The sequence below is a fragment of the Gambusia affinis genome, linkage group LG02, assembly GCF_019740435.1.
Source record: "Gambusia affinis linkage group LG02, SWU_Gaff_1.0, whole genome shotgun sequence".
NCBI lineage: Eukaryota > Metazoa > Chordata > Actinopteri > Cyprinodontiformes > Poeciliidae > Gambusia > Gambusia affinis.
Genome location: NC_057869.1, coordinates 19159810 through 19177649, shown reverse-complemented (window position 1 = coordinate 19177649; position 17840 = coordinate 19159810). Strand labels below are relative to the sequence as shown.

At 36.1% G+C, this 17840-nt stretch overlaps 3 protein-coding genes across 3 annotated transcripts; all 3 read right to left on the bottom strand.

Moving 5' to 3' along the window:
• Positions 1 to 1921: 1921 nt before the first annotated feature.
• LOC122822335 (ferritin, heavy subunit) lies at positions 1922 to 4130 on the bottom strand. The gene is made up of 5 exons (XM_044100925.1): positions 3835 to 4130; positions 3331 to 3436; positions 2767 to 2913; positions 2394 to 2519; positions 1922 to 2294 (listed from the first exon to the last, which is right to left on the bottom strand). The coding sequence occupies exons 2-5, from the start codon at positions 3430 to 3432 to the stop codon at positions 2136 to 2138; spliced, it is 534 nt and encodes a 177-aa protein (XP_043956860.1). The 5' UTR covers positions 3433 to 3436; positions 3835 to 4130; the 3' UTR covers positions 1922 to 2135.
• A 1760-nt stretch (positions 4131 to 5890) lies between these two features.
• LOC122822344 (60S acidic ribosomal protein P2-like) lies at positions 5891 to 8356 on the bottom strand. Its single transcript, XM_044100954.1, has 5 exons — positions 8238 to 8356; positions 7137 to 7260; positions 6978 to 7026; positions 6222 to 6317; positions 5891 to 6010 (listed from the first exon to the last, which is right to left on the bottom strand). Exons 2-5 carry the CDS (start codon positions 7257 to 7259, stop codon positions 5931 to 5933), a joined length of 348 nt encoding a protein of 115 aa, XP_043956889.1. The 5' UTR covers position 7260; positions 8238 to 8356; the 3' UTR covers positions 5891 to 5930.
• Positions 8357 to 9517: 1161 nt separating this feature from the next.
• Positions 9518 to 17398, bottom strand: lin7c (lin-7 homolog C (C. elegans)). Its single transcript, XM_044100879.1, has 5 exons — positions 17171 to 17398; positions 16027 to 16145; positions 15875 to 15946; positions 15547 to 15756; positions 9518 to 14428 (listed from the first exon to the last, which is right to left on the bottom strand). Exons 1-5 carry the CDS (start codon positions 17205 to 17207, stop codon positions 14261 to 14263), a joined length of 606 nt encoding a protein of 201 aa, XP_043956814.1. The 5' UTR covers positions 17208 to 17398; the 3' UTR covers positions 9518 to 14260.
• Between the last annotated feature and the right edge of the window lie 442 nt (positions 17399 to 17840).

Below are 17840 nucleotides of genomic sequence, written 5' to 3'. Positions count from 1 at the left end.
TGCACAATCTCAAGTGTCCACAGTTCTGATTCCTCTCCTCCTCTACAACTCCACAGATTTTCTACAGGGTTTATGACCCTGTGATGTAATGACCGGGGCAGAGGGATGAATTTGTCTGATGACATTTGTTGATTTGGATCATCCTACTGAAAGACCCAATTTGGTTTCCCCTGGGAGGCCATAAGAAATATAATACAAAACCTCCTGGTATTTCAATGATTTTTATGCTACCGCGTGCTCTTACAAGGTGCTGAGGCCCGAGTGATGCATCTGTCCTGAGTGTCAAGGTAACAAGTTACCCACAAAATGCATCATAACATCAACAGCTTATAAAGCCATGATACCAGAATGTTGGATTGCCTCTAGAAGGCGCAGATTAAGATTCAAGAGGAAAACAGGGACAACACAGATCAGATTGCAAAATGGCAAAGCCTGATGACGTATGGTAACCTCAAACATTTCACTTGGACTTCCTGTTTTCTTGGAGGACATGGAAATTCCTTGCTGACTTCAGACTTGCAACAAAAAGTCTGAAAAAAAGTGTTTTCATCTTTGCGTCACTTGAAACATCTGAGTAAGACATTTTTGAATAAGCTGCTAAAGGCAAAGTGTCACCTTGAACCACATGATTAGACACTTAGCCAAAATCCTTTAATTTTAAGTCCTGTTACAACCTTCAAACTAAGACACAAGGACACCCACTTGCTAAGTGCAATGAACACTTGAAGGATCTAGTGAAGGCAGAGACATGTTTATATAGTGTACCTATTAAGGTTTCTGTATTACCAGGCAACTATAACTGGTCCAAAGCAGCACTAGTCTTAAAATTTGGAAGAGTGAAGAATGACATTTCATCTGCAAGTGCAGTGATTACTGCATGGACACAGGACAACTTTGATGAAAAAGGGAACCTCTTAGGGCTGTCAGCCATGATGGTAGAGCTCCAACTAATTTGATAAGGCAAAACAAAATCTAAAATACAAAGTCAGGGAACACAAGATTAATCTGAAACCTAAACCCATCATGTCAAATCTTCCAACTTGACAGCTACCTACTTAGGAATGAGGTCACATCAACTGTATCCCCGAATACTAAACCAGCAGCTCCAATGTTAAAGCAGAATTTAGTGGTATGGAGAAAATGAATGCATCATTCTTGTATCAGCTTAGTCCATGCAGTTCTTTGCTTTAGATATGTTGTAAGGCTGAAAATAGATTCATAAAGTGCTTGAAATCAATGTAGTAACTAGAACATACAGACTCACAGCATTTTACAGTAAATGTACCCAGAAATATCCTAGTTTTAGTTTCATCTGGTTTAAATTCCTAAGCAGGTTTTGCTCTCCAATGAATCCAGATTAAACTTACACCGTTTTTCCCATAAGTAATTAGTTGCTGATCCTTCTGCAAAGACATGCACCCACAGCTGAAGCTTTAAGTTTTTATTGTACAAAAAGGCTAAATATAAAATCTGAGCCAATTTTATCCAATTGACCTTTGGTCAGCCATAAAATTGTACAAAATATAGTTGAATTAATGAACTGCCTGAGCAGACTTTGTTGCCAAAAGTTCAGAGAATCAGGCATTTTCCATTTGGCTCAACTTTAACCATATGCTTCATGTAAAAAGGGAGCTTTTAAAGCAATTACCAAAACTTCAGCCTTGACCATTGTCATTAGTTTTGCACCAAGTTGCTCATCTGAGACACGGACTATAATTGAGAAGTATTGAAGTAAATAGTAATTATGCCCCAATACTTTAAGCCCTCGGACCCCTGAATGTCTGAACCTCAGCCCAAGATATAGAAAATTGCTAAGTTTTCAAAGTTTAGAGACATTCTGAAACTTTTGCTGGAAATAGGAATAAGGTTCTAAGATCAGTCCATTCAATTTAACACATTGAATAAATGAAAACCAGGCAAATGAGAATCCAGAAGGTAGGATTTATTTTGGTCTTTCAACACAAAACAGCAATCATGCAGCGACTACATCTACAGATTTAAAAGGTGTCAGAACTGTTAATCAATGTAACTATAATGACCAATTTAATGCCAAAAATATATTTTGAAATTTATAGAAGCAAGATGCAAATTGCCACATACACAGGCATGTTTTCTTTGATAATTTCTGGACGGATTTAGCTGCTCTCTTTGCCCAGAGTGTGTTTGTCAAACAGGTACTCTGCCATGCCGTTCTGAGGAGCTCCCATGCGGCGCAGGTTGGTCACCCAGTCTCCCAATTCTTTGATTGACTTCACCTGCTCATCGAGGTAGTGAGTCTCGATGAAATCACAGAGCTGGAAGACAGCAAGATGAAATCAGCAAGTCTTCATGATATTTGAGCTTTAAACTAGATCAGTGCTTGTCCCAATTGAATTCAAGTTTCAAATACTCACATGTGGATCATTGTGAGTGGAGCAGAGCTTGTGCAAGTCCAGCAGTGACTGGTTCACGCTCTTCTCAAGCTGCAGTGCACATTCAAGAGCTTCGACACCACTGCCCCACTCATCCCTGTCTGGCTTCTGGAAGACAAAGAGCAGGAGAAAATAAATTATTGAGGGAAATTCAAGAAGAGTCTTCTCAAACTCTACTTGCAGTTCAACGTTTTACTTAAATTTGAAAGGGTTGGCATGAATGGTCAGAAAAGATAAGCAGAAATCAGCCACGCACATCCAGTATCGGTAATGCCACACCCAAAACTTGTTTGATATGTCAAACAACTCAATATCCTGAAAAAGACCACTTTCACAGGTTGTTTTTTTTTTTTACCTTGATGTCCTGCAGGAAAATCCTTCCTCCCCTCTGGTTCTGGAGTTTCATTAGCTTCTCAGCATGCTCACGCTCCTCATGGGACTGACCACGAAAGAACTTGGCAAAGTTGTGCAATGCCTGATCATCCCGGTCAAAGAAGTAGCCCTGTGAAAGAGGATCTCTATTTTAGTGATTAAAACACAACACAAGCCAAAGTAAAAAACAAATAAAAAAATAATAATTAAAAAAAGCCACCACCTGGTTACACAAGTCTCCAATTCCAGTAAAGTCAGAATGCCAATTAAATATAGTCTAGATTCCAAAAAACACTCATGGTTTAAACTTATGCATATATATATATATATATATATATATATATATATATAAATAAAAAACTGAAGTGCTCCCCAAACAAAATACACAGGAAAAAAAAAAAAAAAAATAAAGTTTCAGCTGCAAATCAAGCTGGTTTACATGCTTCCTCTTTCAGGTAATAGTTCCCCATATTGTTAGTCACCTGTTCCACATAGTTTCCCGAAATGTTTGTTCACCGCAGCCGCTCAGTTCATATTTGCGACTCACCATAGACAGGTAGACATAGGAGGCATACAGCTCCAGGTTGATCTGCCTGTTGATGGCAGCCTCACAGTCCTGATGGTAGTTGTGTCTCACCTGGGAAGTCATGGTTCTGGAAAAAAATATATATACAAAAAACACTTAGTCGAATTATAGTCAACATAACATGGAAAAATAACATGAAATTTTATGCCCACGTATATCAAGGGACTTAAATGCGGAAGTTTTCAAAATTTACTTTAATTATGACCAACCCGACTCTAGCCCTTAAAGGCGCTTCATAATAACTTTAAGAAAAACAACCTCCATGCTCCAATAAACACTACATGAAAAAGCCAGGCTTTGTGCGCCATCAACTGCTACGAGCTCATAAAGCGCCCCCTGCGCTAAATGCCACATGAGCAGCGTTTTTGTGGTGAAAATGAAAACTTAAACCCATATAAAAATAGACAGTTTAACATAAACGTCATGCGTAGAAATGAAAATTACATAACACATATCACTCCTTACTGTATTTCGGTCGTCTTTTGAGGAGGTCGCCGCTCTTCGACTGGTTGCGTTGTTAGCAAGACAAATAGCCCTCTAGCAAAGCGTGATGGAGGATAGTTTAGCTAACTGGCACTAAAGTTCGAATTGCTCGACAAAAAAAAAGCTGAAGAGAAGCTGCTATTTGAATGTTGAGACAGTTAAAAGGTTGCCGTTCAAGCACTGTTGAAGCAGGTAACCTTCACTGTCCGCTAACGAGGATCAACTGTATACGCTACGTGCGGAAAGTCTGTATATAAAGCCTTTAGAGGAGACGTCACAACTAGATGGGGGGTGGGGCCTTTCCGTAACCAAGTAATGGAGATCAAATCGTTCCAGTTTGATGTTCTTTTTTAAAAAAATACATTAAAACAGCACTTATTTTATAAACAGACATACCCATGGAACGAATATAATTACTGTTAGTTGTTTTGTCAAGTAAGTATTTAATACTTTATTTAAAATGTACTATCACCAGTTAAAACACGAAAATGCACTGTATCTTCAAGTGTAAAGATAAAAAAAAAAAAACATATAGTGCTCTGGATGGCACTTAATTGCAAAATGTATATTTTGTTTACAAAGTTTTTGCCGAAGCTTTTTAAAAACAACATATCATTATGCATTTGCTACAATAATTTAAGCACCACTTTGCAATTTTTCAAACATCTAGCTGTTGTGCCATATACTTACTTTATTTTTGAAATAATTTCTCAGTGACAATGGGATTAAAACTGGATGTGAACTTTGCCAGGAACAAGGACAGACGAGTTAATTACTCATTTTCTGATGACTCGTGGTAGACCACGTGAGCCTGCTCAGATGATCTTTTCGGTTTGTGTAATAACCACGTTAACACATAAAAATTTTTTTAGGATGAAGTAAGCAATGTTATGACACACACAAGAACTTGACTAAATAAATTGTTGTGTAAGCTCTTCATAAAATATTAGTATTTAATTCTTATTTGGTTAATAACACAAATGTATGACTAAATACAACCAGGTAAATACATCTACAGGTTATGTGTAGGTGTTTCCTTTAAGAGAAAGAAAATACTTTTAACACAACTGTAGATAGTGATAATCTATCAATCCAAAGACGTTATGATGTTTTTAAGCGTTCTAACTAGATTATGTTCAATTATTCATTTCTGTACTGAAATGGCGTTGGGTTGTTTACCTTCCTCTATTACAGCTGAGAAGTACCTCCTAAGGGATTAGCTAACGTTACGACGGCAATAAAAGCAGAATTTGTACATCCAATCAGAGAATAGGTTACATAAAGTCACATATAGCAGAACTAGTTAGTTATGATGTTACCGCAAATTCCTGAAATTATAGGTGTTAGTCTGTGAGCGCAGGGAACACTTATAATACACTAAGAATTCACAACACAAAGCTTCAACTATTTGAACATTTGATTAGCCAATTCTGGTATATTTTGAAACTAAACAGGAAGTCGCTTATTCTTGTTGTCGTTTTGTTCTAACATAACATTATTTAAAAAACAAAAACAAAAAACGTTTGTTTGCTTTTTAGTACAAAAAAATACAAATACAATACCAAAAGTAACTAATACTCTTCAACTTAAATTAAGAAAGCTACTATTAAATACAATCAATAAAATGCAAACGAGAATGACTTCGCTAAGATGCCTTTTTGCTAACTCATCTACCGATCATTAGCACAAGTTTCTGCGTAAACCCGTAAATAATGCAGGTGTTTTTAGAATCTGTTTCGGCTAGTAAATTATTCAAAATGCTGAACTAACGTGTCCAAAACAAAAGGATATCTTAAAGCACGTTTCACTTCATCAGTCAGTGATTATAATGCCACCTACTGTCCACCATGACTTCCTGCATGCACATAAAGCTTTAACTTTCCCTCCAAAAAAACTATCAACTTATTGTGTGGATTCTTACCAAAATCTCTAAAATTCTAGTTGGATGAATTGAGATGCTAAACGTCAAACGATTCACTAATGTAATATTATTACAAAGTGGATTTCTGAAAACCTTTGACAACTTAGACTGGAAACATTTTCAGTTTTCAAAAACTTTATTTATGACTTAAAAAAGTTTAGTCAAAGAGGCCAAATCCCATGTCGTCATCAGACTCCTCAGACTCTTCTTTCTTCTCTTCCTTCTTCTCTTCAGCAGCTGTAAAACAACATACATTTTAAACAATTACAATTCAAAAACATAGCATGAACTATGTTACCTATATGATCTCTACACACCAGGTCAACCTCATAAGGTTAATACACATTCAAGGTTATTATATTTCAATAAAATACACAAATTTGTATGTATACATTAATTATACTTTATAGCACTTATGACAAAGTATGAGGTGAGGTAAAACGCCCACCTGCAGCAGGAGCAGCAGCTCCACCTGAGCCAGCACCAGCAGAGCTGGCAACAGCTACAGCGCCACCTGCTGGCACGCTGGCCAGCTTGCCGTAACCTGAAGAAAGAAGAGTTGGGAGAGAAAGTACAAGACATGAGACACAGCAAAAACCCTGGGTATTATTCTGCAGTTTCATCAATGGAGAGGATTTTATTGTTTTTCTGAATTTACCAAAACAAAATGAATCCCAACAACTAATGTAAGTTTAAAGAAGATTAGGTTAAAATACCAAATATTTTCTACAGTACAACTGAACTATGTGGATATTCTCCAACTCAACCTGTGTGCTTCATTAAAATCATGTCTACATTCACAGATCTAAGTGTTCTGATATAAGCTTATCATGTTCTTTTAAACACTTCATAACTTAAATGTGCTTAAATTTTTCCTTACTATTATTACAATCTTTACATTTCAAGACACTACAATGTAATTATTTAAATTGCAGTAGAAACAAACCTGATGGTGTGTTTTCATAGATTATAGAATAAATTTATTCTTTATTCTTACAATAACCTATTTGTTTTTATTTTATTCAATTTGCATCCAATTGTTTTTCTTGTCACAACACCAAACATCAGAACTTGCAGTCACATTTGAACTACTTTTAGAAATATTGGAAACAGTTTTGAGTCAGATTATATTTGATAAAGCCTAGCATGTGCCCTAATACCTAGACACAACATAATTTAAACAAAAAGATTGTTAAAAACGTACCAGTGGCAATCACCTCCTCGACATTTTTCCCTTTGAGTTCTGAGATGACCTGTCGGGGGAAAAAAAACAACAACATGAATATCTGAAGATGTGTCCAGCTGCTGATAAAACCAGAGTCCCTGTTACCAGGAGGAAAATGGAAAGCGGCGGCCTCTGTACCTTGTTCAGGCGGGTGTCATCAGCCTCAATGCCAACGCTCTCCAGGATCTTCTTGATGTCCTTGGCCTCGGGATTATCGTTGCCACCGAGGGCAGCGAGCAGGTAAGCAGCAACGTAACGCATCCTGGAACACAGGCCGTCATTTAGGTATTGAAATACTTTATAACTATCACTGCTCCCAACGAACTCAATAAGTGATTACATCTCTGCTGGGTTTTGAAGTTTCTCCATGTGTTTAAAATAGTGTGTGTTTTATGCGCAGACATACATATCCAGAACATTTTTAAAGTTCTCATATTCAAATGCACATTTTGTTGTACCTGGGTGTGATATTTTTAACAATATAGTATTTTTTACTATTGTAATTTTTTTTGTACCTTGATGTAAATCGACATGCTTCATTTTCTATATCACATAGCTGCTGTTAGACCTTAATTTTCCTAAGTGCCAACAAAGTTATTTCTACTTTATTCTACAGTAGTTTTATTTTTATTTGCCTTAAGGCAAGATTGTCTTTTCTACTGACAGCAACCTCTTACTGAAGAAAACATGTTTATATACACTTTAAGTTAAAGCCTTTTAACTAATATTATAGAGCAATATGTTACTAAAAATCCGTAACTTTCTAGAGTCCGAGGCTATCTTTGAGAACTGATTATGTAATCCGTACCCACAAAAGTAGAAATGAACAGTCTACAATGCTTCTATGTGTACATGTTTTATTAAAATTACGAGCTGTAAACAGGGATTAAGAATACGAGTTTTCGGGCCTTTTTAAGATGTCAACGAAACCAGTACTTTCTTTCCGTTTTATAACTAATATGTTTAAATAAATCCATGTACATCATCTGTGGCAATAGTGATGGAAATATGAAACACATCTTTCAGTTTAACATCCAATAGAGGGCATGCTTTTCCCTCTCGCTGCTATCAGCTAAGTGAGCAACAGCTAAGCGAGCAGTAAAATGCATTAAATCAAGCGGAAACATCGATTTTCAACGCTTAAAGTTGCCGGGACTGGAAGATTAGTTGTTTATTTAGAAGTCGGAACTATTTCCCTAACAAATACTGCTCTTTTTGCTTAAAAAATAGGGCACTCACTTGAGCTAAGACGGACAACGCGTGTTCACTACGAGGTTGGCACAGACAGAAAGGACGTTACGTCATATGAGGAAAGCGGAAAAAGCTTTTCTTCTTCGTGAGTGACAGAAAGGAAAAGAGATCCGAGGAGAGTCCTGCTGCACCGGAGTATGTAGGCAGTTTCTCTGCTGAAATGTCCGTGAACATTAACTTTCAAGTAGGCCTATATGTTTCTTGTGAAGTAAAATATGTTCCGCAAATTTCAAGAAATAGACTGATTACATAGATATTTGGGTTTAACCCACACCAGCTTCCTTGGTGTGGGTTAAATGTCAGGAATGGTCTGCATAAATAAGATGTGAATTGTGACAGGGGTGGACATGTGTGTTAAATATTAAAAAAAAAAAAAAAAAAAAAAAAAAAAAAATACAGTGCTACTGTTCATTTGAATCAATGGCTGAAAAGGGTTATGGGCTCATGTTTATTTTCCTCTTCAGAAAACTATTTCTCAGGTCCCCTTTTCTCAACATTTGTTACGTATTAAATAAGAAATTTAATACGTAAATTAAATATGTATTAAATACATATATAATACATATTTAAATATGTATTTAATACGTAACCCCACTGAATAATTTCTGATAGGGCTTTTACGGTCAGTAGACAAAAACATTTCTCTGAAGAACCACTAAAAGCAAACTTTAACAACAGGACAGCTGTCTTTCTCCTACAATATTTCTTTTATAAGATTGGCTGATCAGCTTTTTTTTTTTTTTGAGAGAGTAAGTGCTTAGACAGCCCTGAATGATTGCCAACGGAGATTCAAGAATTACTCAAACATGTACGAATCAAAGCAACAATCCAGAGATGTTTAGATGAGGGAATAACATTATAACATGAAACAACTCAATTCAAAACTGCTTCATTGATCTCAAAGAAAAATTAAATCAATTAATAATAAATCAATAAATAATCAAGGAAGAGTATTAATTTAATTAATATTCTACCCTCTCCCATTATCTAAGCTCTGCGCTGGTGGGAACATAATTCTGTCTATGATGGTTGCACATTTTTTTGCAAGTAACAATTGGTAAAACAAGAATACATAATTTCAAGCCAAGCAGTCCTCAATACAAATTGATACTTAAGATGAACTCTTTAACAACTTAGTAATGACATGATCACACTGATACAAAGACAGCTGAAAATTTTGTTCCCTTAATAAGTAAACCTTTCAAACTATAAGACAGATTTGCAGTGAAAGGTAAGATATCTGTAAGAATAAATACAAAACACTTAAATTTTGTAAATGTAAGCACAATTTATTGAGTGTCTGATACAACTATATTCATTGTTCTACATCACATTTTACATTCCACATCAATGTAAGAGTAAATAAAACAAAACCAGACAACACAAAATAACATAACACCATCTACTATCTACTGATCTTAAGATTGAATCATAACTGACCAAAAAATCTGAAGACATTATCAACAATTTGAACAAATGTATTAAGTTTGGTTTTAGTTTTACAAGGAAAACAATTTCAGAGCTCAGAAAAGAAGCACCGATATCGGACCATTTACCTTTTGTGATTCAGAGTTTCCTCCTGGAAAGGTTGAGCTGATATTGCCCTAGTACACAGTCAAAATGGATTTCTGGTGTTATTATTATTTTTTTTAGGAAAACCACTTACAAAATTGAGAAGAATTATCAAAAGAAAACTATTATAAAAAATATTCTATTGACCATTCAGATTTACAGACAAGGAATACCTGTAAAAAGTCGAACTCAAGACAATGACCATAAACATTCAGAGGAACAGTGACTATGCAGTGTCAGTGCTACCTCTCATTATGTTTACTTTCTGATATGAGCATGTATGCAGGTGAGAATTAAGCTAAGCAAGCTACTGTTGCATTTAAACATAATTAGGGAACAAAGTTTATTCTATTTGAGGACTTTTATTTACACTCAACTCAAAAGTCAAAAGAGTAAGTTACAACAAATGTCTAAATATTCCCTCTTTGAAATAAGAATCATATGCAATCCCTATCTTTAGAGTTAATAAGATCATACCATGTATAACTTTGAAAATAACAAAATGTTGTTCTAAGTAGACATGAAAACATTTCAATGTTCAATTCCCATATTTCCACCAATTTATGGGCACAACTTTATAACAAAACTCCCCTTGTGAGTGGTTAATAGTAAATAAATCAGTTATAAATAAGTTGTTCATTTATAAGCCATTCTAAAGCAGTCATAGGAAATTGGTTAATGGGGAAAATGGGAAGGTGTGCGTGAATGCAAATGACTGATTTTATGTAAAGTGTCTTTGAGTGTCCTGGGAAGCAATACACAAGCCTGATTGCATTTCTGTTTCTAAACTCTTGTGAGAAACAGGTTTAACTAAGTAGGAATATCTTATAAGGGAAGTCTTATTGTAAAGTTGCACCCATTCAAGTACATCTTTGAACTGATTTGCTACTTGCAGCCCAAACAAACTGGTTCTGATCAGCTTGAACCGTAAGTTACACCAGCAGACAGACGTAGACAAATATTTTAACTCTCTTTTCAAATTATCTCATTATCATACAATGCTAAACAATGCTCAATAAAAAGGTAACTACAGAAGATGCTCCTCCCTTAATCATTTTAACAATCGATAATTAGGAGTTTAAGTTTCATGTTTTAAGCATAGACACAGATCAGAACGATAATGATTTAGTAAAGCTGTGTAACTCCCATGAATCACAGAACACCATTAGCCTCAGGTTCAACAGCAATTTTGAGTAACATTCTGTCGTACAATATTGTTCACTTGTTTTGCACCAATAGGTTTTATTTCTGAAGTTTATGAAATGACTTTGCATAGATAATTGATTTGCATTGAGCCTGTTCCTGTTAATTTTCTTTGCAAAAGTTATGGATGTAAGACATTAAATAGAACTGCATTGTGAGCTCAGAAATTTGAAATTTATGCAACTTGGTAAATTTTAACACCCCCCCCCCCCCCTTCAGAAGAACTTGAAACCTCCCCCCCCCAAAGTGTGCCAAAAAATACTTTTATTTGCCAATTCAGAGACTACTACTGAATTCTTTTTAGTGAGAGCCGTCCTATTTGTCTCTTGGTGTTGTCAATAGATTTTATTATGTGAAATACCACAAAAAAATATCACCAAACTGTACATTCAGTGATCAAATTTCATGCACCGCTCACAAAAACTGACTGTATTTACAATGGGTTCAGGTCATCTGTTATGTAAGAACATGCTAAAACTTAGAGGTTGATTTAACTTTATTATTCTAATTTTTAAAAATCAAAACTACTACTCCTTTAAACACGACCCTCTGTTAAAATCACTTCATCTATCATTCGTTTCCTTCATTTAGATTAATCAGAGCTACTATTGATGCTCTAGTGTCCCGGTGACGCAGCATATCAATCCTGAGTCAACTGTATGGCTTGGACAACTAAAACATACTTTGCAGCATGCTACACATTTAACATCAAACGCACCTCAGAAACAAGGAGGAGAAAAAGCTTTGCTAATAAATCTGATCTGATTTGTGAGGAATTTTAATACAGTTTTAAACTTAGAATCATCTTTTAAATGTCATTTACTGGAAAAGCAAGAAATTTCTCATGCTGCTCTAATTAACAAGGAGAGGCTTTACCAACTCAAATAATTCCCAACATACATTTTATCATGAGATTTTTTTTTTTTTTTTTTTTACAGAATCCAGAAATGAAAAGACTTCAGGAATACAAGATATTATTGTACATGCAGTGATGTTTATGTAAACAGAGTGTTTATATGAGAAATTATAGGGACATTTTGGATCATAATTCATAAAAGAACATTTTAGTATGTGTATTTTTGGAAATAGCACTCATGCATGTGAGAAATGAGGCAAAGACAGTTTTGAGAAAATTAGTGTTATATTTTTCAATACTAAAGGAAATACCTGCAGGATTCTGTTCTTTCTGAAAGCATCTAAACAATTTATTAAAAAGCCTGTGTTATTATTTTCTCATTAACCCTTCAATGATTTCATCAACTACAGTGTATAAATGAAGAATGAAGGTGATTCTCCATTTATACACTGTGAACAACTACTTTCCAAAAGTTATTCACTTTTGGAAAATACTAAAACTGCAGGGAATCTGCATCCACACTTTATTTTGCAGCATGTATATCATGTTGGGTTAAAGTTTGCTCTTTAGTTTAGAAAAAAATAATGAAAGATTGTATTAAGCATCGTTTGTTGTGGACAATCCAATTTGCCACACATTTTCCAAAAGACGACACAGGATGAAATATACCCATATTCCTACCTAGATGATTAAGTCAGTGGTAATTAAAGTGTCAAAGATGTGATAATTATAAAATTGATAAAAACATCTCACAACTTTCTGTGCTTTTTCTACCATCCTGCAGCTATCATTGAATGAAACGACCCCAAAAACAGGAAACAGGAAAGTCCAAAAGCAGATCCAGGAAAAGGAACAAATCTCTACATTCATTTCTTAGCGGTAGACCTATAGGTCATAATCCAAAAAATATGATCGTACATACACATTACTTTAAGGCTTGCTATTAGGTTGGCAGAAAAATAGCTCAAACTGGCAGAAACCATCCAATAACCAGTCTCACTCTAAACCTGTGTCACTGACTACAGTTATTTGACTGTTGCCAAATAAAGAAACCTCAGACATCAACTTTAAGCACCTTTAGTTACAGCAAAGTTTCCAGCTGATCAACTTAGAAAAAGAAAATGCTCTTTATTTGAATATTTTATGGTAACACAAAGATCAGGTGCCAGGTAGACATAATCTCGTGTCAAACATAGCAGTGGTAGTACGATGTTGTGGGTCTACTTTCTAGCAAGAGTAGTGAGGATAATGTTCCTAGTAGTTAGTTAGGAAGTCGCCTGTACAACCTTAAATTATCACAAGAAGAGAGAAACCAGAAACCTACAAGGGCATTCAAGAGGAAAAACTACCAAAATGATTTCTATTTCTGAGACTTCACAGATTTTAGAAACCAAATTCTTAGAATAAAACTCAGAACTCAATTTGTAGAAGTACAAAAATTATGCTACAGAAATCATCGCCGTCGAAAATAATGAAAAGTTTAATAAAGTTATGAGATTCAAATCCATGATGAGTATACATTACTAACAGAAATATGCATCATGATGAGACGAGTGGAAACTGAACAAGTTTTGCCTCGGCTCAGAGTGACTGCAGAGTTTGTGCTTCTGAAGGTGTCAAACTCTGAGAAATGTTACAATATGAAGCTCTGCGGCGGCACCAGCTCAGCTCTAGACTTGTTGAGACCCCATTAAATCCCTGCTGGGCTTGTTACTGTGCAGCCTGAGCTTTGAGAATCCACTGATTATCTTTTTTTTTACGCCAAACATCACTTTTATATCAGTCTTTCTATTGATGACCTATCTGTTAAATGCCATTAAATTTAAAATGTTTGATTTAATGTTTGCTCACTAAAATTATTTATTGTTTCAAAGAAAGCACACTTTGTTGGTTTAATTCCTGCCACCAGTCACCAGTACTTGCATCTAAAATGTTTAAATGAAACAAGGTTAGTTTCCACAGAATATGTTGCCCTGAGGCACTTGGTAGAGGCCGTGATGAAACAAATAAAAACCTTCTCCGTCAAAAAGACGGTAAACTGTCTTTTTAAGGTAAAAAGACAGTTTACCTTTAAAAAAAAAAAAAGCCAACTCTGCATTCAAATTGTCAAGTCACAGACAATCATGATCATTCTAGAGTATCTAGAGTTTTAGTGTCAAGCACAGTAACAGTGGTTAATATTAAAATGCTACAGAGGAGATTAGAAGCACAATATACAGCATATGATAGAAATAACTAAAATTAGTCAAGTTTTTTTTTTCCCTTTTGTGTGTGGAGGGAATACAGTGAGTGAATAAGGTGATTAAAAGAGACTAGAGCAGATAACCAAAATAACTAAAAGAGGAGACCCATGGGAACTGAGCAGGAAGCTGGAAAAATCCTACTGCGGGTAGTTGTTCTGTTGCCGGCGCTTTGCTGACCTCATTTTCTCAAATCGTGACTCCATTTCCTCAAGGACTTTGGGGGTGTACCTTACAACCAGCTTCACTGTGCCCTGGGCTGCTTTGAGGAGTTCCACAGCTTTCTCATGGTGCTCACCCTCCACGCTCTGCGGAAACAGAAAATACAGATTTCACAAACTGGAATCAGTTTCCCACAACTGCTTTTTAAAGGGAAACTCAAGAATCAACTCACTATCTGCAGCTTCAAATGATTCATTTCATAGGAGCAAAGCTAAGTACATGTGCAAATTGGAATACTGCTGCATTTCAGTGAAATTATTAAGAAACTATTAAGATTTATTACATGCATGGTGATACATTTCTTTTGATTATGAGTCCTAATTAAATACAGCCAAACATTAAATTTTTGAGAAAATTTGAACCTTAGACCAAGAGAGTTTTGTTATGGCCTCTGAAATCAATGGGGACTGATGACTGTCTTAAATTGTCAGTATTATGTGTTTTCCAGGCACATGGTACCATTTTTGTAGCACAATCAAGTAACTATTTTATCTTCAGTTGTAATAAAAAATTCCATATATCAAATTTGACTAAAAAAAAAAATTACGTAGCAATTTTATGGTTTGAAATTGGGCCTTTGTCTCATTATCAAAGTCCTACTTTTTCCAGCGCTCTGCCTTCAGGAGGTCATCAAAACATGGCTCCTCTTTTAACCCCTTACCAACGTTTTTACCAGTACTGTACTGAGAGGTAAGTGGTATTATGAGCTCAGCAGATGTTCAGTTACACCAGGATTTATTTATTTATTTTGCTAATTGCTGCTAACTAGTCTGAAGAAACTGTGTGGCAGAGTTGCAGTAAGGCGGAAACTTGGAAACCACATCTCCAAGGAGGAGCTGCACCTCGAAGGCGGTGCCAGGTCCACCCAGGCATCTTGCACAGCTCAATGGTTGCCATGGGAGATTAAAGGATTTCTCAAACATGCATGAAAGAATCAAGGCAACACTCCAGGTAAGTTTTTGTGAGGGAATAGCATTATAACATGATCTAAAGCTCAAAAATGTCACTATTTCATAATATCACTCCTTTAACATCTTAAGCATGCACAACTTTTAAATGAAAGTTAAAATGAAATTGGGGTCCTCTTGTGCACAGCTGTACTTTGACTAATATCGACTGTCCACAAAAGTCACTAAATACTGTCAGACTGAGGTGTGTGTCAGGCTAAAGCTTCAAGTTTCCCTTAGTAATTCTCTCAACGTACCACCCCGTTAACAGAGAGAAGCTGGTCGCCTCTTTTAAGGCCTCCATGTCGGTCGGCGATGCCTGCTGGGATGATCCGTGAGATGTAAATCGGCGAGTTTTGCTCCTTTCCGCCCATTATGTTAAAACCCAGGCCTTCCTCTGTCTTGGGCAGCTCCACCACACGTGGATGCGAGTGTCCCTCACTTGCTGCAAAAGCTGCCACGGTTGCCTAAAAATAAGCAAACTAGCTCATGTAGCACTCAAATATGCTGCAATCACAGTAAAATGTTTACTGATGCAATAGGAATTGAAGATAGCTGTGGATTAGAGAGTAATCTGAAGCCTACCTTAGCTGTGGCGTTGGCTCTGACCTCAGGACTGCTGTTAATGTCCACCGTTTCGTACACATGCTCATAAACCTAAAGATGCACAAAAATAATCCAAATTATTAAAACAACGCACCAGAATTGAACATAGTCCAATATTCAAACAGTCTCACTTCTCTGACAGCGTTGCAGAATTCACTCTGCAAGACCCTCTGCAGCGCCTGCAGCTTCTGAGGAGGAACTTCCCCCGTCCTCTGCAGCTTATCAAGCAGCTCAATTGCACGGTTGATATCTGTCGACCAGAACACATGCAGATCCACCACAGTGTAATATTCACAAATGAATCAACAAACTTCATCTGAGCACTAAGCCATAATTTTAGGTATGTTAACATTAATATTGTGATGAAGTCTGTGACTTGATATAATCTACAGCGTTAGTTGATGCCATGTACAGTGATACTATAAATCTCAAAGCATCCCATGAATGTTGTTTAGATTTTTAGGGAAGTTTGTGTCCCTTGCCACTTTGGTTCAAACTGAGTAATTATCAGCAACACGATCACCCTGAAAAGGGTTATATTCTTCTGTTTTTAATAGGCTAGACTACTGTAAAAGCATAGAGGTGCAACTACACCAAGAAAAGTACGAATTTTACAGCACTGCCCCAGTGTCTTGTACATTAATATTTGTTAAAATATCGCTCCTGGTATGCAAGGCATCCTCAGGTCATCAGAGATCCTTCAGTTTCTGTTGTCATCAGCTCGAAAAACAATTGACTGTAAGCACTGTTCAAAAATGGCCTACAAACATTACCAACAAACTGCTTACTGTAAAGACGTGCATGTACTTCATTTCCGTGAGGCACTTTTAAATGTGTTTACGTCTGCTGTAACACATGAAGAAATAAGTGCCAATTTAAAGGTGTAATTTGCTATTACAAATGTCCATGTATTCGAAATAAGTTACATATTACATGTTTTTTTCTTCTTCTTCATGCCAAGAACAATGAACATATTTTGATTTGTAAGGCTTTTGATTTCTATCTTACTTCATTAGACCAGCTGGGTTGGTCTCACTGTTGTCAATATTAGCTAGTTAGCTAGTGCGAGTTAAACAATCTAACGCTGTATTTATTATCCTTTGATCAAAAGAATTCTGCTTGAATGATTCATAAGACGTCTTTAATCCAGTGTGTGCAAACAAATAACAACGTGAACGCGAAAGTAATACAACTTTTATTCTAACAATAACCAGCAAAGCTAGGTCAATGTCTTTCTCGTGTAACAACTGAAACTAGCTAGCTAATTATTGTTACCTCTTTCCAATCGCACAGGCTCCCCAAGAGATGCCATTCTCCGAAACAGAATTTGGACGATTTTAAATTGATATGCCGCTTTGTTAAATATAAGGAAAACTAAATTTGGTAATCCTGGTGAAGGTTTCGTGCGCTTAACGGAGACGATAAATCAGATTAGCTCTGTTAGCACAGCTAGGCTAGCTGCCAGTGTTATGTTGCGTTCAGGTGAGCCTCGAAGAGAGGACAACTCCGAGAGAACCTGACGTTTTTTGCTGGTTTTATGTGTAAGATGACTTCCATTTTCTTATAGAAGTGTATTTAATTGTTTATTAGATAACGTATCAATTCTGACTCATGTAACTGTTCTTTAAACCAAACATGATGCATTTGAATCAATCTTTGTTGTTCAGCTATTCTGTCCTTCCTTTTTTCCCCCTTCCATCTCCACCATGTATTCTTTTTAGTCATAATTCATGTTTATGCTAATCCTAACGTTGTAACTCTTGCCAGAATCTGTTCTGAACTTCTGAATAGGGGTAAACAGTAGAGTTTATTCTATTAAAACCGAGCCCTCAGAAAAAAAGAAATTGGGTTTTCGAATAGGGGTAGATTAGTTTCTTTAATGCCCTCCTGTGGCTAATTGTAGCATTGCTCTAGAATCTAACCCGTCAGAGGTGCTGCTGCTGCA